The following is a 25862-nucleotide window of genomic DNA, read 5'->3' as shown; positions in this document are numbered from 1 at the left end:
ATGTTAGCCCCTGTGGGAAAGGCAGCAATAAATGGCTATGACATTAGAGACAAGGCAGAGATTTAAGAAGCAGTGGGCTACATAATTATGAAGGGAAATGGCTGCGCAGGCTTCACTCAGAAAAGTTCACGTGCAGTCTGGAAGAGGTCTGTTGGAAGAGCAGCCCTTCTGAGGCAGCTCTTTCTAAGAAGTCTTATATTGTGTGTTAAGCAATTTAGTGGGCTAGACCAGAGTTGGTATTTTAATTTGGTTTAGGTTTTTTCTTCCTTCTCCCTGGTTTCTTACATTTTTTAAATAAAAAAATGGTTTGCCAGCAATTGTATTTGCTGGTCAATTGTGTTTCAGTTTAGAATTTACTCTTGGATTCCCATTCAGGCACTATTGTCATGAATGTGGGTATCAGCCACAGAAGAGAGAAGGGAGCCAGCAGAGACCTTCCCTGGGCCATGTTCAGGAACTGTCCAGACCATGCATATGGTCAGATTTAGCAGCTAAGGCATGCTGAACTGTAGCTGGCTGGTTCCCTGGAGGAGCAGGGAATGCAGCTCCTGCTCCTTCAGCACATCTGGAACAGGGTACCCAGATGTGATGCCACTTTACAGAACAGACTCCCTTTCTCTCTCCTGTTTCTTGTTTTGTTTGATTTGCTTGTTGTTGTTTTTTCTTCTTTCAATATCATAGTTTCTGTTGGAATCTGTCAACTGGGAAATGAGTTCTGCAAGGTCCAGTCCAGGTTCACAGAAATATCTGCAACCTTGGAACAGCCACTCAGAAACGCCAGGACTCCCTAAAGCCTCCCCGGCTTCAGAGACCGGGAACGGCTCTGGGAGATTCGGGCCGCCCACCCGTGACACAGCCGAGCGGTGCTACAGGGCGAACTCCTGTGGACCGGCCCGGGGGGGCTCTCGGTACCCCCGAGCTCGCCCGGCTGCACTCCGTCGGGCCGGGCTCTCAGGGCCGTCACCGCTGCAGGTGGCGCCGGACCGGGCCGGGCCGGGCCGGGCCCTCAGGGCCGTCACCGCTGCAGGTGGCGCCGGGCCGGGCCGGGCCGGGCTGCGGGGCCGTCGGGGCCGTCACCGCTGCAGGTGGTGCCGGACCGGGCCGGGCCGGGCTCTCAGGGCCGTCACCGCTGCAGGTGGTGCCGGACCGGGCCGGGCCGGGCCGGGCCCTCAGGGCCGTCACCGCTGCAGGTGGTGCCGGGCCGGGCCGGGCCGGGCCGGGCTGCGGGGCCGTCGGGGCCGCGCTGGGCAGGGCGGGGCGGGGCGGGGCGGGATTGGCTCCTGAGGGCTCTGATTGACAGCGGCGGGCGAGCGCGCGGCGGGCGGCGCGGCGCTGATTGGCTGCCGCGGGCTCACAAACCCGCGGCGCGGCCGGAGCGCGGCCAGAGCGGGGCCGGGGCCGGGGCGGCGGGAGGGCGGTGACTGGCGGGGCTCTGCAGGCAGCGAGCGAGGGCAGCGGGTAGGGGCCGCGGAGGGGCTGCGAGGAGGATTCCCGGGGGCGGCCGCTGGCAGCGGGCGCCCGGCGGGGAGCGGTGTGCGGTGCTGTCGGGGGCACCCGCCGGCGGGTCGCGGCGATGGGCAGCGTGCGGGGGCCCGGTGGGGCCGCCCTGCGGGCGCTGATGTCGGTCGCCGCCGGGCTGCTGACCTGCGGCGTGGCCAGCGAGTACGACTATGTCAGCTACCAGTCAGACCTGGGCCCTTACCCTGGCGGGCGCTTCTACGCCAAACCCCACCAGTGTGTGGCGATCCCTGCCGACCTGCGGCTTTGCCACAGCGTGGGCTACGACAAGATGGTGCTGCCCAACCTGCTAGACCACGAGACCATGGCCGAGGTGAAGCACCAGGCGAGCAGCTGGGTGCCACTGCTCAACAAGAATTGCCATATGGGCACCCAGGTCTTCCTCTGCTCCCTCTTTGCCCCCGTGTGCCTGGACCGCCCGGTCTACCCCTGCCGCTGGCTCTGCGAGGCCGTGCGTGACTCCTGTGAGCCTGTCATGCAGTTCTTTGGCTTCTTCTGGCCAGAGATGCTCAAGTGTGACCAGTTTCCCCAGGATGACGTCTGCATTGCTATGACAGCTCCCAATGCCACCGAGGTCTCCAGGCCCAAAGGTAAGGCATGGCTCGTGCTGCAGCCTTGCTCCTGGCACTCCTCCCTGAGCTGACAGGGCAGGTGTTAGCCCAGGAGGGGACACATGGGACTGAAGGGTCTCTTGTGCTAGGAGGAGGCTCACCTGAACTCTTCTTGGTAGCAGCTCTCCTCCAGCCTCTGAGCATTCTCTGTGCCCTCCTGTCCCAAGGAAGGTGGGATGCCCTGCCATCTCCTTATCCCTATCCTGGAACACTGGGAGAGGCTGTTTGGTTCATGGTGGGGTTGTGTGTTTTCTGATGCCTGCACAGGCACTGGGTCTGGGCTCCAGCTCTGATGGACCAAGGTGACCCTCTGTCCACTGATACTGCACTGCCCCGGTTCTGCTCCCGAGCCAAACTCCTGCAGGGTTGCTCCGGGCAGCAGGAGGATATGTGGTCCACAGCAGAAAGTGCTGGCTGACTGGAGTCAACAGTGACTGTAGTCCTGGCAGGATCCCCTGTGGCCAGTGCAGTCCTAGGGCAAGAGGCTGGGCAGCTGGTGGCTGGGCAGGCAGTGGAGATCCAGCCCTGCCCTCGGGTGGGCTGTGGGCTGGAGGGGGAACAAGAAACCTGCCCAAAAACGACTAGTGAAAGTGAACGTGGTTTGTGTTTGTTTCCATTGTGTGCAACGCATTTCTGTGGTGCCAGACTGGCTTGTCCAAGTTGCAGTGTGTCTGACTTGTTGCTGGAAACTTGAAAATAAATAAATATCGTGGTGTCACTTCCGTGTTTGCTATTGGAGCGCTGTGAAAGGCTGGCAGGAGGAGTGTTTGAAGAAGGAGATGGCAGAGGGCTCTTTGACCAGCAGAGTCTCATCGAAAGGAATTGTCACTCCTGATTCCAAGGAGGCATAGTGCCGGCACTCAGGGACGGGCAAGGAGGGTGGCTGAGTGGTGTGGCGCTTGACTGGGAGAAGTAACCCAGCCGACGGGGACTGTGCATCGTCACCTTGCCCATCTTGAAAGGACTCATACTTCAGGGAGTCCTGATGCAGGACAGGAGCGGAGTGCATCCTGCAGCTGGGGGATGACACCCTGAGGTGTCTTTAGGAGCTGTGCAGGGGCACGCGGAGGTCAGCGCAGAGCAGTGGCACAGTGACTGTGGGATGGCAGGCACGGGGGACACCCAAGCTCAGTACCCAGAGGAGCTGGGCACAGGAGCCCATGTCACATTTTAGCAATGACACCCAGAGGCAGGTGGAATGTGAAGCTTGTGCCAGTGCTGGCAAGTCAGAGGGCTGAGCTCTGGCTGATCTCATTGCCAGGAACTCAGCCTTTCCCCACAGTGATGGCAGCACAGCTACACTGGCTTCCTTTTCATGGCTTGCCCTTACTGATGTGACTGATGGAGAAACCTTGTTGTTTTCCAGGAATGCTCTAAATTAGTATGTCTTATGTGAACCTGGACCCTTGGTCAAGACCGCAGCCATGTTCTGTATTGCAGGTACAAAGGTTGCTTTAATTTCCACAGGGAATTGTAGTCAGGCATGCTCCTGGGACAGCTGGGTCTGAGCTGCCTCTTCCAGGGTCTGAAATAATCTGAGCTGTGTGCAGATCATTCATTTTACTGACATTAATGAGCCAAGACCTGGAACAGTCTTCTAAATGAGCAGCATCTGCCAGGTTTTCCGTTGAGTAGTTTAACAACTTTCTGTTCGCCTTTCGGACCTGTCTTTAAGGCAGCACTGGAGTGGGACAGCTTTCTTGTGGTTCCTCGAACAGTTTGCAGTGAAAAAAGCAAACTCCAAGTTAACTGCAACCACTGCATGCCACAGAGGATCTGTTAATGGTCCATAAGGCACCATAAGGCTTCAGCTGTGGTACTTGCACCTCCTGCAACTGTCGAGTCATCCTAGGTGACCTGCAGCTCAGTCCTTGTCTGTGTGCTGCCTGCATACTTTCATCTGGCTGGGTTCTGCTGTGTGCACCCTGCCCATGGTTTGTCTGTGTTTTCTGTCAGCACCAACTCCTGGAGCCCCTTTGCTCTTGGGCACAGGGGTGTTTCCTGTTGATTCAGAGAGGGTCAGAACCAAGCAGTGTCCCCCCTTTTCTCTTGGTACTAATACGAACAAACCCTTTCAGTATTTTTCCCCATTAACACCTTGAAATTGGAATTTGTTTCTGCCTCTCAAAGAGCTGACCTGCTGAATTCCTTTCTCCTTAAGCACAGGCAGTAAAGCCTGCAGGCCCACAGGATGCATCAGGGGAGTTGCAGATTAATACAGCATTACACATTCCTTCTCTTGCCCCTGGAGTAAGCTGGCTCTAGAGCCAGCCATTTGAAAATGGTCAGCAGGGAACAAGTGAGCTGGAGGCAGGCTGAGATAGTGCCTGGAGTTGAGCTGTCAGCTGCAGCAGGTGGGCCCCAGCCAACCTGCAGTGGGCCCCCAGGGTGGACTGGAGATGTCTGCTGTAGTGCCTCAGGAGGGGTGGGAGGGCAGTTTTGGGTTAGCTGTGGCTCCCGAGAACAGCACTTTCCTGGGGCACAGAGCTGTGCAGGAGCTGGCCGGGCCCCCAGCATTTGTGTTCCTGACTGTAGTGTCATGCGACCCAGAGCAGAGGACAATTTTTCTTGCCATTGACAGGGGACAGTGTCTCCTGCTGTGCTGTTGTGCTGTGAAAGGGCTGCAGGAGGCAGGACTGGAGGATGGGTTGGATTGGATTGGCTATAAGGAGGAAGTTTTTTGCAGTGGGGATTGTAAAACACTGGCACAGATTACGTAGAAACGTGGTGGATGCCCTATTCTTGGAAACATTCATGGTCAGGTTTGGTGGGACTTTGAGCAACTTGATCAAGTTAGGGTAGGGGGATTGTGCATAAGTGAAGCTGCTGCCTGTGGAAGGGGCTACCCAGGGGCTCCCAGCTCCAGCCCACAGGATTGCTGTTGGCTCTAGGCCCTGGCACAGCAAGGCAGGGGTCTCTGCCACCTTGAGTGTGTTACAGCCTGTTCAGGGGCTGCTTGAGCATGGCTAGAACAAAGCCTGTATTTGCACCAGGGAACAATGAGTCTTATTTTCCATTTTTGTTTCCTTTTTTTTCCCTATTTTAATTGGTTGCCTGGAAAGCTCATAGAGTGGATGCAGCAGTGGCTTACATGTTTGTCTGGCTGGTGTAGGCTTGGCCACCCTCCTCATGTGCACTTTGGCTGCTGGGGCAGATTGAAGTGCTTGGCATGGCAGGTACTGCCTGCTTGTTCCTCATGGTGGTCCCCAGCACAGTGATGAGCTCCTGGCTCTGTAGCAGATGGAGGGCTGGGCTTGTGTCACCTTCCTGTGAGCACACTCTCTCCCTTGTCATGAGCTCATTAAATGTGCAGCCTGGAAAGAAATATTCTGACTGCTGATTTTAAAAATAAAGTGTTAGGAATGTCATCATATCTCCAAAGGCTGGCTTCCGCCTGTGTCACTCTGAGTGAGATGGTGATGGTGGCAATTGAATGTTAGGGTTCTGGAAGAGGAGGTTACCCAGGTGAGGGACAGCTCTCAGGTACAGAGTGTGTGACTGTGGAGGTGGATGTTGGTGCTGTGAAGGCTGACTTGTGACTTGCACAAAGGAGCAAATGGAAGGCCAGTTGCTCTGCATGTGTGATTAATAAAGTCGTGGTGTGTGTCCCCAGGAATTAGCATTTAGCACAGAAGAGATTTGGGGGTGGCAACAGGGAAAGAACAAGCCACAGAAAACAAATGTCTGGCCTGAATCCCTGTGGGGCATCTGTGGCTGAGGAGACACGACTTTATGGTCGTGGCTGTGCCTCTCTCACCAGCCGTGCTGGCTCTGCACCCCTCTTTCTGGGATGCCTCTATGCTTTTTTGGTCCAGCAATGCTGTGGGTTTGCTGGCCTGGCTGAGGGCTGAAAGGCCATGAGTGCTCTGTTTACATGCAGGAACTGGCAGATGTTTTGCTGGAGTGTTGTCCCTGAGAATAACTCCCTTGTGTGGGAAGAGCCCTTCATCCTGCTGGACCGGGAACAAGCAGCATCTCCCAGCTCAATAAATTCATCTGCCAGTAGCTCAAGTCTATGTCTGTGCTGCTGGGTGGTCTGCTCCAACTGCAGATGGGAACCTGGCAACAGATTCTTACTCTGTGGGTGAACTTTCCTCCCAGGACAGATCCCAGTGAAATCCCCTGGGCTGGCATTTCCCAAGAGGCAGATGTCGGCCACCGCCAGCGACTGACAAGCAGAGATGGCTCTACTCTGCTGGAGCCATGAGGCTGCCCTGGGCTCAGAACAAAAGAGGGGATGACCACTCTTGGTGGTGGAGCATCCACAAGAGCTGTGCTGGTCCATCCCCAACCAGTGCTGCTCTGGGGCAGGGCAGGAGGGGGGTGGTGAGGGTCTTCCTGAGCACTGCCTGGGCAGTCTGTGGGATGGTCCTCAGTACTGAGGGGAACACTGCACTGAACTGGGCTGTCCCAATCCTGAACCCCCAGGGTAGCACCTTGGCACTTGAGCCATCTCTGGGCAGCATCCTCCTGCTGTCCTGGGGTTCAGGCATTGTGTGCCTTGGCATGCCACGGGGAGAGAATGTCAGCAGGCTATGGGCTATGCTCCTTGGCAAGTGGCTCCCCTCAGCTGAGTGCCTGGCTCTGAAAACTCCTCTCTTTGCCAGTGCTGTCCTTTTGCTCTTAGCAGCTGCCTGTGCCTAGCCTTGGGGCTACTGACAGCATAGGAGTGGGGCTGGCAGAAGGCTGCCTATGGCCAGTGCTGCCCTGTAAGCTGGTGGAAGGTTCTTTACCCAGTAGGGTGTTGTCCCATACAAATAGGAGCTGGGAGCCCGTGGCAGGGTGCACGGGCATGGATCCCCCTTGAGGGTGACAGCCTGACAGCATGGGCAGTCTGGCTCTGCGGTGCTGCTTGTGCTGGCTTCTTGCCACCTCTCAACTGTCTTCACTTCTTTTCTCTTGTCAGGAACGACTGTGTGTCCCCCCTGTGACAACGAGATGAAGTCAGAGGCCATAGTGGAGCATCTGTGTGCCAGCGAGTTTGGTAAGAGGGAGCACTGAAGGCATGGAGAGGTTTCCCAGTTGGTCATGGGGCAGCATGACTCCTGTGTGGGCTAGATTGGGACTGCCACGTTTCCCTGCCTGCGGTGGTGCTGGTGTGTCCTGCAATCTGTCCCTAAGGCCAGGCACATGTGCCTCTAGATGTCAGTGTCGGTATGTGGAGGTGGGCATTGTTAAAAAATGAGAAGCTATTTTGAAAGCTTTGTCCTAAATGAGTGAGTCAGACAATCAGAGGTAAACTGAACTTCATTAAAAAGAAAATATTATCCCAAGGAAATATATTTGCTTTCTCAGATCAAACCCAGAATTAACTGGTTTTGACATCCTCGCTGGTGTATGTAACTTTCCCGGAAGATTATTAAAGGCATATTGAACAAGGTGTGCATTCCTGGGGGATTAGCACTTGAATGTGCCCTGTACTGGAGCATGCTTATTCAAACCCAAACCTGCTCTGCATGCTGGTGTGTTACCCTTTCCGCTGGAAATGAATTCTCAACTCTCCTGCAGATTTGGTATGCCTGAAGTCCTAGGTTCAGTGCAGGCTTTTTCTAATAGGGAAAACCATCAACAGAAACACCCATGTAATAGTTTCCCAGGAATGTGCATACTTCTGGCTCGGCTGGGGAATGGAAGCAGACATTTAGTGTGTGGCCTGGCTGGGGAGTGGGAGGTGCTGAGCGCTCAGAGTTTGGGTGCTCAGAACTCTGTGCTGAGCAGGCTGTGGGAGCTGAATCAGAGCTGCCCCTGCTTCACTCCACACACAGGGAGAAACAGCCTCTGGGATCAGCACGCCTGGTTTGAATAGGAGCTCACTGCCTGGACTTGTGATGCAGAGGCATTGCCCCAGTCAAGGGCTGGGGGACTACAGAAGGAGCGAGGGGCACTGGCCAGTGGCAGCAGTGGTGGTCACTGCAATACCTGTTGCCTTGCCAGAGGTGTGCACAGAGTGAGCCCAGGTGGTGTCCTGCTGGTAAGCAAGTGCTGGGAAGGGAAATACAAACTTAACTGCATGCTTGTCATCAACTTCTGCTGCTGAGTATCCTCCTGTGCTCTGGGACAGTTACACAACGGGAGCAGAGGCCAAACCAGAAGAATTCCCTGCCTCGGCAGAGCAGTTTGGGACAGTGACTTGCCCACAGTTGTAATTGGGAAAGACAGTGGTGACAGTGTCCAAAGGATGGAATTATCTCTTGACAGATGTGCCCTGTCTGTAGCCAGCTGGGGAGCAGGAGCACAGGATAGGATGCAATGCAGCTCCTACCTGTGTCCTGTGAGGAAAGGCAATGTAGGGATGAGAAGGATGTCTCAGCGGAGAGAGTGGCCAGTGGAGGAGACATCACCTTCAGGAACTTTTCCCAAAGAACTGTGCATGGCCCTTGGATCTTTGTTTAGTCTTGGGGGGTGACTGTCATGGGGTGATTTCTCAAGGAAATCTGTTTAGCTGGCGCTATTATAAACTCTCAAACCTTTAGACTGAGGTTTCTCATGCACGTCTACCAAGGTAAACACTGACAGCTGACAGGTTACAGATCTCATCAAAGCCAGACATGTACAATAAATGTTTAAACTATCATGTGCTGCATGGGGCAGCTGTTGGTAGGTCTTGCACTGATTCCTGCTGTGTCCTTACTGCAGGTTGCTCTTGCATCCCAGCAGTTTGTTACAGAAAAAAGGTGAGGAGCACTTTGCCCCCACAGATGCATGGCTGTGCCAGTGTAGGAAGTGGCTGTGTCAGTCTAGAGTACAGTGCAGGAAGAGAGCTGCAGTGAGCTGTGAACACAGACTGTAAAGACGAGGCAGGAGAGGATCTTGGACAAGATGCTGGGGGTCAGAGGGGTGCCATGGGACTGCCTGCCCCATAATCCAGCAGAACTCTGGGTTTGCCTTTGTTTGAGCAAAGATGAATGTAGATTCTAGGCTGCTGCTTTGAGGCAGCTTGGCTGCTCCTCTGAGAGCAAGACAGCTTTGGGGTGGCTGTCAGTGAGGGGTGCCAGAACCCTGGCCTGAGCACAGAGCAGCACAGGGGCTGGATCAGCTACATGGGGGTAACTGCAGTGCAGATTTTAGTCTGGTGCTGGTATGCTGAGGCAGCCATGGATGCAAGAGGAAGCAGGAGGTCGGCTCCAGTGCCCCCACAGCCACCTCCCCCAGCTGCCCTGGGCTGCAGCCAGCGCTTGTTTCTTACTGCAGGAGTTCATTCCACGCTCTGTTTCTCTTAGTGATTTTATTTATTGTTTCTGCCCTTTCTCTTGGGTCTGAGGGGATCCTGCTGAATGGGTTCTGTGGCACTGGGGACTGCAGAACAATCAATACATGCTGTTTATTTTTTCTCTGTGACTGACAGGTCCTTGCCTGCAGCCTTCTCCTGTTACAGCCCTAATGTGTCTTCTGGCAGGTTTCTTCCTTCTCAGTGATTTCTAAAGGAAGGAAAAATGAGGCTGTAGCAACAGTGGAGCTTTCCCTTCTCTCATGTTCCCTTTCTTGCACATGAGGTGCTGGAGTGGGGCCCCTGCTCGTGCAGGCAGGAGAAGAGCAGAGACAACATCCTAGTCCCAGGCTGTGCTGTGCTGAAAAAGAGGGGTGGAGGTGCTGGTGGGGAACAGGAGAGGTGCATGGTTGAACAGAACACAGGAGCCCTGCTCTCAGCTGGTGACTACCCTGGTACAGTGCCATCCTTGAAGAAGGTTGTGCTGGAACGTGTCCCGTGAAAGTAAATGGTAAAAGAATGATTTGTGGGTGGCACATTGATCCCGTGTCCCTCTTGGGCCACTGTGACAAGCAGAGTGGCAGGGGCTGGTGCTGCCACCAGTGCCACAGCTGATGCTGACACAGCCTGTGGTCACAATGCAGCTGCTGGACTGGAAAAGTGGCACATGCTCCTGCTGAGGATAACTCTCCTGGGATCAGCTCCTGCTTGGCAGCCACAGCTGAAGGTTTAGTCTGTCTGAGCAAGTGTGTCCTGGGATCCCAGAGGTGATTCTGGCCCTTCTGCCACTTGGTGCTGAGACACATTTGGTGTGGGATGGGGGGAGTGGAAAGGCCAAGGTTCCCAGTGAGGAAGCTGTTTGCTTTGGCAGCTCAGCTGGGTCCTGGAGCCAAGACTCAAAGCATCCCACTCAAGCCTTTTGCCTGCTGCAGTGGCATTTCCAGGGCTGGGGAGATGCCAGGACTGCTGCAGCACCATGGCCCCCTACCAAATTCCATGTTCTAGGAAAGCCCCAAGCTGGAGGCTGCCTCCCACTGTGTGGTGGTGAGCTCTTAGAGCAGGATGCACACAGAATGAATGTACCCTCTGGCCCCACTGTTCTGGTGTTTGTGGGACGTGCCAAAGCTGTGTCTGCCTCTATGGAACACAGCTTTCATACCTGGGCATCTCACCTGGAATGTGGGTTGGAATTCAGAGAATGTGGCCCAATTAAGTGAGCAAGGGGAATTTGGGGAGCCAGGTCACTGCAGAGGAATGAGAGCTGAGCAGAGATCATCATGCTTTTGTGACTGCTCAGCCTGCAGCACCAAAGGCAGAGGAAGCTTGGTGGTCCCTGAGCCAGGTTGCGTTTACCTGAACAGCACCACAGACTCTTGCTGGTTACAAGGACATTGCTGCTGGGAAGAACAGAGCCTGACACAAACTATTTGTACCTCTGGTCAGCCTCCTCCTTCATCCTCCTTGGCATTATCCCATCTTGGCTCTCTGTGCTGCTCTGCACGAGCAAAGTTTGGACGAGGTTTTGATTTACATCTGAATGTATGGTTCCCCTGGGCAGCTTCCATGCACTGCTGGCTCACAAACTGCTCTGTGCAGGGAAGGGAACAGCTGTGAGCTCCCACAGCACAGGATTACCAGACCTTCTTTGTCTTTCATGGTGTATGATACTTGGAGTAGATCAGCACCTCCACTAGCTGGCAGATCCTTTTCTTCCTCTAGGAAAAAGGATCAAACTTTGCAGTGATCTTGGTACAGCAGTTTGCAAACAAGCCATTTTGCAAAAGTCTCTTATTGTGCGGTTGTAATGGTGTTTTACCATCCTTCCTGCCCTGGCCATCTCTGTGCTTAGTGCAAGGGCTCCAGTCAGCATGAATAAAGGAAGTGAAGCTGACATTGAGGGGCATTGCTGCTACTGCTGCCCAGTTGATGTCATGGAGCTTAGAGCGATATACTTCATTTGCCAGATTTGTTACAAACTGATCTGGTTCAACATCTTTAACTCCTTAAAGGTGGAGTGTCTTTAGCTCCTGAATTTGGAAAACAGATGGAATGAAAATTTTACTTAGGTTTCCAGTCCTAGATTACTTTCTTCTACAACACCAGTGTAATGTGACGGAGCTCTTGGCAAACCTAGGGGATGTTTTTGGCATAGGGGCAGACAAACACCATTGCTCCTGTTGCCAGGGTAGTGGCTGGGAGCACGAGGGTGATACTGAGTCTCTGCTGCCTGCTCGGGATTGTCATCGTGCTGTCCTGCTGCCATCTGTGTCTGGAGTGGTGAGCAGTGGTCCCGCCCACGTGTGTTCACCACTACGTGTGCCAGCAGAGCAGGACTTCAAGGAATCAGGCTGTGGGGACCTGTCTCCCTGCCAGAGCCAGAGGTTCTTGTGGACTGCAACCAACCTGAGACTCTAATGAGAAGGGACAGCAGCCAACAAATCACCTCTCTGAGCACTAGTTATCTGCAGCTCTGAAGTAAACTCCCAAATGATGAAAATATGTTAGCAATTTTTGGCCATATGAGCTTTTCCCCAAAAATGAAGCAGAGCCAAATGGCACAGAAATGATGTTTTAATGTACAACACATTTTCATCATTTTTCCCCATGTATGTAAAATTCCTCTTCATGGTTATGGCAAAAACCCTCTTTTTTCTTCTTTGGGGGGCAGAGGCTATTGCGATTAACTCAGGAAAATGCTGAACCCAAAGAGGGGAGAGTATTTTCCGTGGAAGTTGTATCAGACCAACTTCCCTTCTCCTGAGGAAGGTGCAGACACATGGCTGCATGCTGAGGTCTCCATAGCTCTGATGCAGAGACATCCAGTGCTTGGAAACTTGTTTCACAGGCACCTGAGGGCTCGTGTGACTGCAAACAAATGCTTGAGAAGCCAAACTGACCTTCTAAATGATCCTTTCAAGAGTCTCTCCATGCCTCTAGAGCAGGGAAGTCACCTAATTTACTCAGCTAACATTTATGCTTGGCAGCTGAACAAGTCTCCTCTCAAATGGAAAGTGCTGGCTGCTTTGCTGGAGGAAGGGGAACAAAGATGTCAGTGTTTTACCTTCTGGGCATGGGGCAGCTCCACCTCAGGTGCAAGAGTATGAGTGTCAAAGGGGGCCAAGTCATGGCCAGGGTGATGCCATGGAGCAGGAGCATTCAAGAGCAGAGTAAGGAGAAGGGGAATGCAGGAGTGGAGCAGGGCACTGTGTGTCTGCAGTGGGACAGGGCATTGCCCCGGTCCTGGGCACTGTTGCCCTCTCAGCCTCACTTAACAGAGGCTTTGTGCTGCTGAAGGTTGCTTAGGAGTTTTGTTTTTCCCCTCTTCCATCTTGTTTTGCAGCTCTTAAGATGACCATAAAGGAAGTGAAGAAGGAGAATGGGGACAAGATGATCATTCCACGGAAGAGGAAGGCACTGAAGTTGGGGCCCATCCGGAAGAAGAACCTGAAGAAGCTGGTGCTGTTCCTAAAAAACGGGGCAGATTGTCCCTGCCATCAGCTGGACAACCTCGGCCACTACTTCCTCATCATGGGCCGGCAAGTGAAGACCCAGTACCTGTTGACAGCCATCTACAAGTGGGACAAGAAGAACAAAGAGTTCAAGAAGTTTATGAAGAAGATGAAGTCACCCGACTGCCCGACGTTTCCGTCCGTTTTCAAGTGATGTGGTGGGTGGCGGGAGAGCCGCTGCCGGACCTGTGCAGTCGGGTGCGGCAGCTCGGTCTCGCTGCTCCGCAGCAGGGATGCTGGAGCCAAGCCCTCCTGCTCCTCCATCCTGCTCCTCAGAGCTCCCTCACTGATCTCAGCCCTCCCACATCCCCGCTGATCGCCTGGGCACGCGATGCGCGCGCACCGAACAGGCGCTGAGGGCACACACGATTCATATCTGCATTGTCTAAAGATCCGTTACTCTACAGATATGTGCAACCACTGAAATAGCAGCTGCCAGGTAAAGAGGGCAAGCAGAGGGGTGAGAAGTGATGTTAAGAGCTTGCATGCTTGCAGAAAGGACCCTTGTGACCATGTCACTCCCGTCTTCATGGCTGCAGGATTGCCCTGAATTCCTGTATGAACTAGAGCTGGCTGATTAGACAGAGATCCCTTCTTCGTGATCAAAGTTAATAAATGAGTAGTGGGGAACCCATTACAACCTCTGATAAGAATTCCTAATAGCTAATTGCCCTCACTGTAAAAATATCCCGTTATAGTCTTAACCTGCTTAGTTTAAGCCTTAACCCTGGTTCCTTGTGGTGCCTTGATGGGCTGGAGCCCTCCCTCACCAGCATGTCTTGTAATATCTCCCTGGGTGCCTGCCTTGGCATCTGCTGCACCAGCTGAGCCCCTTTGCCCAGTGCTGTGCTGCACCCAGGTCACCTTTGAATCTCCACACTCTGCCCAGTGTGTTGGTGCACTGAGCATGGGGACCAGGGGCAGAGGGGGCTCTCTGCCTACACCTGTGCCTTTGGCCTGGTTCAGGGCCCTGTTCACAGCAGTGTCCAGCTGAGATCCCCTGCCCTCAGCCTGGTGTGGCAGTTCCCATGCACAGGTGCCTGAGCTGCTGGTGCCCACAGCTGCCATTCCTGTCACTCCATTTTAAGCCTGTGCAAAGGTTCAGTTGCTGGCCTGCCCTGGGCTTTGGCTGGAGAGAGCTCATGGCCAGCTCCTCCATCTTGTGTCACTCCCTCACTTTACCAGTGATGTTTTTATAGTTCCTTTAGGCTGCTGGCAAAGTCCCAGAGTGCAGAAGGCCGAGGACTTGTCCCTGCAGGAATGTATCATTTCTGTCTTTCCCTCTCTGCTGTGGCACCCATCAGTCTGGGTTTTTTCTGTTTGATCTATGACAGCTTGGCTCTCTATCATTGTGTCTTTTTTGCCCTAATCAAAATGTCATGTTTGTATGATTTCAAATAGTTTATGAAAGACAAAGCATATCTTACCCAAATGATTACATTTATCAACCAAGCTGAAATTCATTATTCTGTTAATTGGACTAGTTCTCTTTTTCATAGACCTATACCACTCCGTATTCATTATCGTTCCTCCTTCCATTTAGTATTCTCATCAATCACCAATACTAAGAGAATGAATATCTGACATCTGAGATAATCCTGTTGTATCACACTTAAGTGGAATAACAAATCCTTATTTTTGAGGTTTGAGCCAAACCCTCTCAAAACTGGTAAATTAATTATTCCTTGGTTTGGGAGTGGTGCTTATTTCCCACATGGGGACAGAGCCACGGACTTGGTTGTAGAAGAATTCCATTAACAAGCCAAGTACTCTGAGGAACGATGTTTCACAGCTATCAGAGAGACGGATTTAGGATGTGAACTTTGTAGAGTCCCCCTAGGTTGTCTTAGACCACCATTTGTAGTAGTGTTGTTTCTTTATTGCAAAATTAATCATTGTAGATAATGTGCTTTATTAGTGAAGTAAAGAAATAAATAAACCATGGGCTTTAACATCACAGATTGATGAGGTGAAATGATGAAGAGGGCTGACAAATCCAGCTGTGTGGGGAATGGAGTCAGGACATGATGAGCTGAAAGCGTGATTATCTGTGAGTGCCCACAGTGCCCCTGAAAGCCCCCCTGGGATGGAGCAGGGACCTTCTGTCCCCACTGCCTCACCTTCCTGAGCGCAGCACAGCAGAGGGTCAGCTGTAGCACAGGGAATGCTGCTGCTAAAATGAATCCATTAAATATGATTCCCTCAACTTCCTTTTTTGTAAAGAGATGCTGTTTCCTAACCCTTTTGGGGCTGCTGCAGCATGACTGGCTGTGGGTGTGCTGGGAGAGCCTGGCCCAGAGGCTGTCAGTGGTCCCAGAGCATTGGAACAGGCTGACCAGGGAAGTGGTGGAGTCACCATCCCTGGAATGCTTCAAGAAATTACTAGATGTGGCATGTTGGTTTAGTTAACATGACGGTATTCAGCCAAGGGTTGGACTCAATGATCTTGGAGGTCTTTTCCAACCTTATGGATTCCATGGTTCTATGATTGCATGCCCACTGGCATGCAGCAGCTGTAGCAGGTTGCAGGGAGAGCAGGTGCCTCCTGGGAAGCTCCTGCTGCTTCAGCCAGCCCTGGCTGCAGCTCACAAATGGTTTTAATCAAAGTTAATTTTTTACCCACCTGTTAGGTGAGGAACTGCTGAGAATGTGCTGCAGCCCCAGCTGGGTCCTGAGTGCAGGGGAAGGTTTAAGAGCTTGGGGTAAGCAACAAGTTCTTTCTGCAATGCATTTGGCCCGAGGCATTGGCTGCAGCGGTGTTGTCACCATGAGACCAGGTAAGGTCAGTGCTGTGGGGCTGCTGCTTGGGGTCTCCTTTTCCCAGCTCAGAGCTGGTGCCTGGGGCAGTTTGAGAGCTGACCTGGGGCAGTTCAGGGCCTGGGCTGAATCTGGCTCTGCTTTTTGTGTCCCTGCATTTCACTGCTGGTTCACCTGTGGTCATTCAACAAAGTGAATGCCAGATCAGTTTGAAGAGATGCAGGAAGCCAGGCAATGTGTTTGCAGAAAATTTACAGAATCAGTTCCTGTACTGTCTTCTTGTAACTGGCAACTCCTGATATTTTTTGATTATGTAAAAAGTGAGATTTGCAGTCAAACTGCTGCATGTGGGTGCCTTTGCTGTCTTTAGATCTCCTACACTGCTCTCCATCAAAAAGTCTACTAAAACCTGAAATGGGCTAAGTGTAAACTACCAAGAAAGTACCCAAGATCCTGGATTGTGTTTGTGTGGAGTCATGTGGAGTAAACAGCTGTTTACTGAAATGAGAAAGGACAAAAGTCTCCTTGAATCAGGCACCGTGTGTTGGTGTAGTGTTCCCAGAACAGAGATGGGGTTTTGTGCAGTTCACAGATAGACTTTACATTTTAAGATGTCAGATGCTGATTGTTATAATGAGTTCCAGTTTAAGTTACAAGCATGTGTATAAATACTCAGTCTAAGACATACTTTGTGCTGGGAGACACCCTCAGATTTACCCTGCTGAGGGCTGTGGGGTGTCTGTGGGACAGGGATGTGCCACCTCTGGGACACTCAGGCTTGCTACAGCCTGAGCTTGTCTAAAGTATGAACCTTAAATCCTAAAATAAAATATCATCCTTTTGTGACTCAGTTTATCCTCCCAATAATGTTTATCTTCTTTGCTCCAGTATTCCTTCTGTTGAGTTACATCTGTCTGGCCTCCAGTTTGTAGTTCAGTTACAAACTAAACACAGTTTTCTTTCATGCTATACTAAAATTCATCTTCCATCCCTCAGTTAATTTTTTACATTGCTGGCAGTATGTGTTCTGCTTTGACCACTACTGGGAAATGTAAAGCTGGGAAGAACAGCTGAGCAGCTGGAGAGGATTTGTTCTGGAGAAGAGAGGATGCCAGGCTGGTGTGTCTGCTCTGGAACTCTGTGAATGCTGTGCAGGATGAGGGGTGATGCACCAGAGCTGTGCCAGGCTGAAGCTGGCTCATCACTGGCTCCCAGGCAGCAGGTCTGGGGTCATCAGCCAAATACCTGCAGGAGTTGGGTCCTGCTTTAGTCAGCTGTTCCATAAACAGGCAACCCAGGTCTGCAGGGAGTATAGCACAAGTAACTGAAAAATAACAAAGTAAAAATGGAAACAACAAGCTCCTTTCCTTCGCAGGCAGATGGAGCTGCCTTGGCTGTGATCACTGCTCTGTGTGGTGCCAGGGGAAGCTGAGGACGGACCCCTGAGCTCCCTGTGGCTATAGATGGGTGCAGCAGTGAGGGATTGCTGAGTGAACATGCAAGGTCTCAGCTGAAACATTCTCTATAGCCACAGTGGAACTCCTTTCCCTGCCCCACCACTAGAAACCTTGCAGAGAAAATGCTCCACTGTTTCAGAGGCTGCTCCTGTTTTCTCACTGCACCATGCTGGATGACCCTTAAAAAAGGACACACATACACACGTAATTAAAGCCACCCTGCAGCCCAAGGCCAGGGCTGTGTTTGGAAACCGCCGCTCCCTGGCACAGGCTCTTCTTTCCATCCCAGCCAGGCCCCGTGTGCCGCAGCGGCACCGCCGAGGAGAAAGAGCTCCCTCAGACCTGGTGAGAAAAACGTCTTCCAGTGTCTTTAGCAAGTGCTTTTAAAATCTCTGTTTTGCAAAGGAACAGACATTTTTTCATTGCTGTTTCTCCCGCAGTAATCCCATCTGAGCCTCTGAGTGTGCAGCCTGTTGGATGAGCTTCTCCCTTTGGGCAGTCTGTAGGTGTCCAAGCCATGCTTGAATGTCTTCCTTGGAAGGGGAGTGGGGCAAGCTGGCGGCTCCTCTGCTCTTGGGAGCTTCTCACTGCAGACAGACCCACGTGCAGGGTCTGGGAGCTCTGCAGCACAAGGCTTCCCAAAGCAAAGCCCCATCCTGGAGAGCCTTGAGGGAGGGAGTGCGGGTCAACCTGTCAGGGTGGCCGGCTGCGCCACGGTGGCCTCACAGCCCTGAAACAAATGAGGGCTTTGTTTCAAGAACTTCCCATCAGAGGCTGAAGTCTCTGGGGCGGCAGCCCGCCACGGGAATGTTGCCTGCCTGCAGGAGCAGGGTCTGCTGCAGCCCTGCCATTGGCAGAGTCTGCCAGTGCCCGCCAGCACCGGGGGAGCCCTGGCTCTGTCTCCTCCCGACACATCAGAGTGATGGATCTGTCTCCGCTTGCCAGCGTGAGGGCACGGGCACGCTGCAGCACAGCGGGCTCCTCTCACTGCCTGCCAAGATGGCAAGAGCCACGAGCAGTCGGCAAATGGTTCCTCCTCTCTGAAGAAGTGTGTGAGGATGGGGAATTCACTGCCGTCTGAAACATTTTTCCTTTAGAGACAACCAGGAGATATTTGCCAAGCCATTCTGTGGGGAGGAGGAGGGAAGCCAGGACATGGCTGGAAGGAGCCATACCTGATGCAGTCAGTACAGCATTCTTTGGAATCCAGCTCTCTGCTATTGTTCTGAGGTGCGGGAAGCAGCTCCATGGGGCTGCTACCAAAACTTCTTTTTCTTTAGCTCAGGCTGGGGCCTGTTGTGCTTTTGGCAACCTATGCTATTGGCACATCACTGCCTCAATCTGATCTTTTCCAAACCCTTGAGTTACTGATGTGGCAGAGGCTAATTTATTGGGAGATGTAGTAATGTATATGAATAAATTATAGCCCCAGGAGGATGGCAGAGTGTATCTCTGCTGTTACTTGGAAAGAAGTGAGAAGATCAGGGCATTTGTCTTGGGCGGATGAGCATGTATGCTCTCATGGTGCTCAGAACTACATTAAACCCTGAAAATAACAAACTGCAGCCCCTTGAGACAAATGTGACATCTTTAGATTGGTCATCCTCAAGTGGGGGTGAGCACTCCCAGCCTCCACTGTTACTATCCAGCAAGGAAAAATACGGATTTGGAGAAGGTTGAGCTATTTGTGGAAGCTCTGAGGTAATTTCATGTGTGAGGCCATGTGTCTTCTTGCAGGGCTTGTGGAACAGTGATTGGCCTGGCCAAACCGATGGTGTTGGTTTGCATGTTCAGATTTGTGTGTTAAATGGTCTTTAATAGCATGATAATATCAGGCTGAATTTTTATCAAAGTCCCTCTCCTGGATTAACACTTGCCAAGAGTTGAGGCATGACTATGTGTGACACTACATAAATGATTAAACACTGTCCTGCACAGCTGAATCTGTGCAGCCCCAGCCGCCTGCTCCAGAGTGTTTGCAATTTCTTCACCATTTCGTAGTCTTTCATTCATCTTAAATGTTTATTTAATAATCCTGGAAAACCTTTTAAGCTTCCTGAGTTTAATGTTTGCTAAACAGCCTGTCACTTCCAGTTGTATTGATAATTCCAGCCCCTGTGCTCTGCTAGACAGGACAGCTCTGTGCTAACACAGATCTCCAAAGCCAGTGCTGCCCAGGCAGGGTCCGTGGGAGCTGAGGTGGTGTTTGTCAGCTGGATCATCTCTCCTTTGGGTTACCTCAGCCCCTGTGCTCTCCATGGGCTGGGGCAGTATTAGTTTCACAAATTCATTTTCCTGCACAAAAGCTTTTGGTTACTTTGGGATTAGGGACTGTTTAGAGTTCATTGTTTTTCCGAGCTGCCTTGTTTTGCTGTAATGCTGAGAAGCCTGGGCTGCAGGAACCTAATCCCCCTCCTCCTCCAGCAGCCCTGCTCTGTGAAAATCTGTTCTCTGCTTAAGTGCAAATTGTTGATGGGAGATAGCAGCGGGTCTTTCTGCTTCCATTTAATGTGTCAGCAGAGAAAGACATCTGCTTGCAATTATGGGCATGGCCTTGCTGAAGGATTGGCATGGTAGATTTTATAAGGTAATAGGAAATCTTTATCAATTCATAATTCCTGGTGTCAAAGAAAGGAATATGTTTCATCTAAAATTTTCTTCTTTTATTTTACAGAATCATAGGATAAAACATAAGATTGATATCAAGAGAAGAATCCATGTGCTTTCTGCAAATATTTAGTCCTGGGTTTCCCATGCAGAAGGCTCTGAGCAGACGAGGGCCGGTCTGGGGAGTGAGTGGGCTCTGCTGCTGGTCCTGTGCTGCCCTCTGCAACATGCCCACAGAGGCAAATCATTTTGGAAATTATTTGCTGTTGGCTTTGCAGCATTATCTGAAACAGGAAAATTGACCCCAGCGCAGTGCCCAAAGCATTGGAATCTCTTGGACGGGGCAAGTGGCTGCAGAGGAGCTGCTGTGCACTGACTGGCACATCCTGAGCTGGTGGGGAGCCCCTGTGGCTGCAGAAATAGCACATTCCAGAACATTCTCAGTGCTGCAAGAATAGCCTTGGGTCCAAACCCCTCTGTTCTCACTTTCTCCCACCCCAGAATAAGTAGTGCTGTTGGCAGTGCTGGCTGCCTGCCTGGACCAGAGACACACAGCAATGGAGGTGCTCCCACCTGCCCATGTGTGCCCAGGGAGCGCAGCCTGGGGGCCTGGGAAAACACTGGGACAGGTCTGTGGTCACGGGAAGGGCTGCCCAGTGGGCTGGAGGAGGCTTTCCCTGCACCCTGCTCCTTCCATCTCCTGCCTGGAGCATGGAGAGGGGGCTGCTCCCTGCCCCAATCACTCCATTTGCCCTTGGAGCTGCTCCTGGCAGGACACACTGTCAGCATGGGTATCCTTGGCCGTGCTCAGCCCTTTTTGTCACCCCACTGAGAGTCTGCTGTAATTTCCTCTGTGATTAAGGGTCTTAGAGCATGTTCAATATCATTAAAGAAACGAGAAAATAATAACAATAATGATCTGTGCTCAGGAATGCTCCCAAGAGTGGTTGGAATTGCATTCAGTGCCTTTCAGCTAAGAAACCTCCTTACGCTTCAGCCTTGGCAGGTTCACAGGCACAGCATCCTTGGCTCTGGGAATTTTCTGTGCTCTTTTGTCCATCAGCACCAATTCCTGTTCTCTGCTGTACACTTCTGTGCTTGGATGTGAAGTTTCACCTCTGGGGAGAGGTTGAGAAGTGTGTCAGACTGCAGAGATCTCCAATGATGTCCAGATGCAGATGCCCCTTGTCCAGAGGTGCCGCGAGGCCCCAGTTCTGCCAGCTGGTCTCCTTGTTGATATGGAGATGCTCTCCCTTGTCACAATATCACTAAAGTTTGGCATTGTTCTGCCACCACATCTGGCCTGCTCTGGGGATGGGAAACATATCCTGGACTCCTGGGCTAATGGCACTGCCTGTACACATGTGTGAAGCATGCACATGATGCTACCAGCCCCTGACCATTCCCCAACCCAGGGAAATCTAGAGAAGTAGCGTGGGATTCAGACAGACTTGAGAACAAAACAAAGAAATGAGAAGGGTGGAGAAGCTTCTGGGCTAATTTCTAAAATGCCATGAATTTCTGGGGGCAGCTTGAATGGCCAAATCTTTGTTAAGGCAAGGAGAAAACACACGGTCAGGGATGCAGGGTCCAAGGCCACAGCAGGACAGCAGGTGTTCTGTTTGGGCTCCTGTTGTCTGTGCAGCCCTGGGCCCAGCTGCATGTGCCAGGGGCTGCTGGCTACCCAGCCTGAGCATGTGCTTGTTCCTTGCAGAGGTGAGACAGTCTGGTTTAATTTTAAACTCCCAGATGTTGCATTACCAGCATTTCTTTTTACTGGAGTAAATTCGAACTATTCATCTTGAAGTTCTCAGACATGAGACGTAGGGAGGTTTGTTTCTCTACAGCTCCCAGCTAAGCCCTAGCCTGGTGGGATGTGCTGTGGACCCCACTGAGGGCAGACCACCTGCCCTGGTTCATCTGCAGGGTTTCCACATCCAGGCGCTCCCAGTGTGGGATGAGTGGCTCATGATACCCACAGCCATCTCCATTTGGTCAGCACATTCTGATGGGTGGGCTGGCTCGTGCCTCTGCAGCCCCTCAGTGGAGAAGAGAGACAGACAGCCATGCTCCCAGTGCTCCCCTTGTGTGGAGCTCCCCAAATACCCCCATGGTTGGGGACCAGGCTGTCAGTGGGGATCTGCAGCTTGGAGCTTGGCTTGCAAGCTGAGCCTGGATGTATCTGGAGGTGTTCCCAGACTGCAGGGTCTCCCCATTGTCCATCAGCTGCTCTCCTGCAGCACCAGGAGTGGGAGGAGAAGCCTGGTGGGATGGCACTGGTGATAGTCCCCTGTTACCTGCAGCACTGCTGTGGTGGGAATTCACCTGTCTCAGTCATACAGTGGGAAAATGTCCCAAGAGCTCTGGACTTTGCATCTTGTTGCAGTTCTGGAGATGCTGCTGGTCATAAAGGCAGGGGAGAATCTTCCAGAGTTCCCCAAGGTGCTCTGGACTCCCTGCACCCTGGGCTGGCAGCTTCCATCTGAGGTCTGCAGGTGATGCACCCAGAGAAGGTGCAAGCTGGTGGGCTTGCTAGTCATCTCCTGCTGATTTGGGGCATTAGACTATGCAGGATTTGGTTTAATTTCTTTCCCTCTCCCCAGTTTTTTAGTAGCTGACAGTTGTTACCAGCATGAGGTACTAACTTCTTATTTTGAACACATGAGTTCAGGCTCGTTAATCACTTCCAAATGTCCTCGTCTAAGGGTGATATTGTTTCAGCTTTCAGCCACTAATTTTTTGAAATCTCTGAAATAAGACTCTGCTCTTGAACATGTGCTGGAGAGTTGTTCCTTTCCGCTGTATTTTAAAAATATACATGTGGTTTAATTCAACAAGAGGGCTAGAGGGGACATTTTTCCTCCAGTTTTTCCCCCCTCTTTTTCTTTAGAGCTATGTCTGCCAAACCACCCAGTTCTGTGCCAGCAGCAGCCCCTGGATGATCCCAAATGCTTTTTGGGGGCTAAAAATTGTGTTTCTGGGCAAGCTCAGTGCCGCTGCCTTGCAATACAGACTGAGATGTACCCGGGGCCAAGCACAGCTGCCACAGCTTGGGCTGTGTGTACCAGACACAAGGAGAAGGGTTGAGCTTCCAGCAGCTCCAGAGCACCGGCACTGGAGCACCCCTGGAGTCACTCCCTCACTCCTTGCCTTGTCATCTGCTGGACAGGACAAAGCCCAGCTGTGATGGGGATTCAGACTGCTGAGCTTGGAAAGTCAGTGAGTGCTGCAAAGCCATAGGAGAAGCGGCACTGAACACTCACAGCTCCAGCAGACACTGAAGATGTGTGGATATATCAAAACAATGGGATATGATTGTTCAAAAATGTGAACTGCAGGAAAGAGTCCTGCCAGGCTTAAAGCCTTCAAGGAACTTGGCTGAGTCTGGGCTCAGGGATCCCAAGGAAACTTTCATTTCTGTGACTAAACTGGCTTTTATGTGTCCTGGTTTTGGTAGGACTCTTGAGGAGATTTGGGTGTTCTATAGGGTCTGGCAGTTCCAGGAGCTGCTTCAAACCCAGACATCAGTCAGGACTCTGGCTTCAGAGAGAAAGAGATAATTTTAAGTTATTTCCACTTGATTTGTAAAGGAGAAAAGTAGTGGGGAAGGGAGACAGGGAAAAGCTGTTGGTGCAGTATCCAGTAGAAACAGACCAAAGAGGCTGAGCCCTGATGAGGACTGAGCTGGGCTGATTCACCTGGACAGAAGCCTGGCTCCCTGCTGGCCAGCGTGGCCACTCTCTGCAGGCGTCAGAGCTGTGTCCCTGTGCCAGGGCCATGTCCTGTGCAGTTGTCGTGGCACAGCACAGCTGGGGCCACCGTGCTGGCGGGGCTGGGCCGGGTCCCCTCCACCTCCAGGGTGCAGTCTGAACCACAAAGGTTTCACCTGTGCTGGGGCACTGCTGCTGATGGAAACCCTCTTCTGTCTCCAGCTCTTGGAAGCTTCTGAGCTTGCTGAGGCTATGTCCTGTGGTTTTGTTGATATTATAAATAGATGTAACTGAACATGAAAGAATTTGTGCTGAGCAAGGATTGTTCTTATCAGATGCAATGAATGAGGAAGGGATAGTTCTGTGAGGCCCGGTCCCGTAGCTCTGATGGCTCTTACACCCCACAGCGTCCCTGCAGATGCTGGGATGCTCCCTGCACAATCAGCCATGTGGCAGGAGTTCCTCCCAGGAGCATGGGATGCTTGGCTGTGCATACATGGCATTTCTGTGTTAAGACAAAGATGTAGAGAGAGATTCAGTTTAAGGGCTGGGGTGTTAATGGAGACTCCAGCAGAGCAGAGAGGAGCTTTGAGCAGAGCTTTATGCGGTTTCTCTCCTGAAGAGCACATCCAGGAGCCAGAACACGCAGCTCCCCGCCGGCTGTAACCAGAGGAACAATGAACAAAGGCACGGGGGGGCTCCGCGTGGGACAGCGCGTCAGGCTCGGAGCTCCTGGGGGCTGTCAGGGGCGGCAGTGAAGGTTCGGCTCCGACAGCACCGGCGCAGCAGTTTGGGCTCGGTGGGGAGCACGGGGGCGATGCCCGGGCCCGGCGGGCGGCGGGTGCCACCTCACGGTGGCGGAGGGAGCGGGAAGGGACCCGAGCGCACCCGGGAGTGCCGCGCTCCCCCCGCCCCGAGGTGCTGTCCTGCTCCACCTCTGCAGCTGCCTCCGGGGCTCCTCAACAGAAGCGAATGGTCACAGAATGCCAGAACAGCTTGGGTTGAAAGGGACCTTAAAGACCATCCAGTTCCAGCAACCTGCCATGGCCAGGGACACCTGCCACTAGACCAAGTTGCTCATAATCCCATCTGGCCTGACCTGGAACATTTCCAATGACGAGGCATCCACAATTGTCCCTCGAGGGTGCAGATGTGCCCTACAGCATACTGAGGGATGTCTGTGGATGTAATCCCTGGGAATGCTTGAGGGAGGGGAGAGCTTGGCTGACAGTGTGGTTTAGCAGCTGAACAGCAACAGTGGTGCGGTGGTGCAGCAACAGCAACAATTAGGATTTTAACTGCAATGTCAAGACAAGCAAAGGGTTAATACAAAAATCTCCTCCATATCCATTCCTTGGAAATGACCTCTGCAGGGCCCTCCCAGAGATACAGCTGTCTTGTGTCCATGCTGCAGGAGACAGTACTTATCCTGAGCCTGACAGTTTGCTGCTGTCTCCAGACATTTCCTTGGCAGTTGGTTTTAATTACCATCACTGTGTGGTACCTCACCTGCTCCTGCAGACTTGGCACCACGAGCTACTGGGAGACTGATGGAGCATCACATGGTGTCCCCACTGGGTCGGACAGGAGTTACTGTTCAGGGTGTCAGCATTGGAGGCTCGCTCTCATCAGCTCCTCTGGGCATTGCTTTGACTCATGCCAGGTTTAGGTTTGGCCCAGGGAGAAAGAAACACTTGCAGGAAATGCTCTCTTTCCCTCCTGCAGCACTCGAAGTGCACAGAGTTCTGCAGTTCACTCTTGTGGATTTTGGAGCTGTTTGTGCTGGTCAGCTAGGCAAGACTGCTTCATACGAAGAGGGAGAAGGCCTGATGGACACACAGCCCTCCTTCCCTCTGCCTTGAAGCTCGGCTTCTGCAAGGCAGTGGGCACAAGGCAAAACTGGCCGGGCACCTTTTGAGGTCACTTGCTTCCCAGGTGAGCCCATATGAGACGTGCAGCCCAGAGCTCTGCTTTTTCTGCCCACCTGGATGCTGGAGCTGCTGACGGGGACACGTGAGGAATCACAGCTGTGATCACTGTGGAGATGCACAAGTGCTGCATGTGCTGGACACAGGCACTGCTGTCTGTTTGCACTTTTCAAAATGTGTGTTTATGCCAAGCCTTTTGAGGTAAAGCAAGAGCATACCAAGGAGAGAAGGGAAGAACCCATTCAGTGAACAGGTTGGTTCTACTCCCTGGAAAAGAAACAAAGTCCCAAGCCACAACCAGTGCACTCAGAGGCTCTTGGTGACAGACTCCAGATCACATTTCTTTTGGAAGAGAAAACCTACTGAGAGGTTTAAAAAAGTATTACCAGAATGAAACTACTCATCACAGACTCTCAGACTGCTGAGGGTTTCTTTACACTGCTGAGAACACTCATCTCTCTTGGAGTCCTACACTGGAAAAAGGACTTTTTCAGCGTGCTGCAGGGTCTGATCAGCTGAGTATTTCCAAACTGCATGGGGTCTACCCCGCTGCTCAGA

The 25862-nt window shown here is 52.3% G+C and overlaps 1 protein-coding gene across 1 annotated transcript; it reads left to right on the top strand.

Moving 5' to 3' along the window:
• Positions 1 to 1377: 1377 nt before the first annotated feature.
• On the top strand, positions 1378 to 14802 carry SFRP1 (secreted frizzled related protein 1). Its single transcript, XM_063420092.1, has 3 exons — positions 1378 to 2108; positions 7036 to 7113; positions 12677 to 14802. Exons 1-3 carry the CDS (start codon positions 1574 to 1576, stop codon positions 12997 to 12999), a joined length of 936 nt encoding a protein of 311 aa, XP_063276162.1. The 5' UTR covers positions 1378 to 1573; the 3' UTR covers positions 13000 to 14802.
• The last annotated feature ends 11060 nt before the right edge of the window (positions 14803 to 25862 follow it).

Source organism: Prinia subflava, chromosome 29 (assembly GCF_021018805.1).
Source record: "Prinia subflava isolate CZ2003 ecotype Zambia chromosome 29, Cam_Psub_1.2, whole genome shotgun sequence".
NCBI classification, from domain to species: Eukaryota; Metazoa; Chordata; class Aves; order Passeriformes; family Cisticolidae; genus Prinia; species Prinia subflava.
Note: the sequence above shows the minus strand (reverse complement) of the source record. Positions and strands in the feature narration are given on the sequence as shown.

Excerpts from the sequence above, each read along its gene's own strand:
- SFRP1 (XM_063420092.1), top strand. The coding sequence starts at position 1,574 with ATGGGCAGCGTGCGGGGGCCCGGTGGGGCCGCCCTGCGGGCGCTGATG. Across the intron at positions 2,109-7,035 it reads CGAGGTCTCCAGGCCCAAAG|GAACGACTGTGTGTCCCCCC; the intron begins GTAAGGCATGGC and ends TTCTCTTGTCAG. Across the intron at positions 7,114-12,676 it reads TCTGTGTGCCAGCGAGTTTG|CTCTTAAGATGACCATAAAG; the intron begins GTAAGAGGGAGC and ends CTTGTTTTGCAG.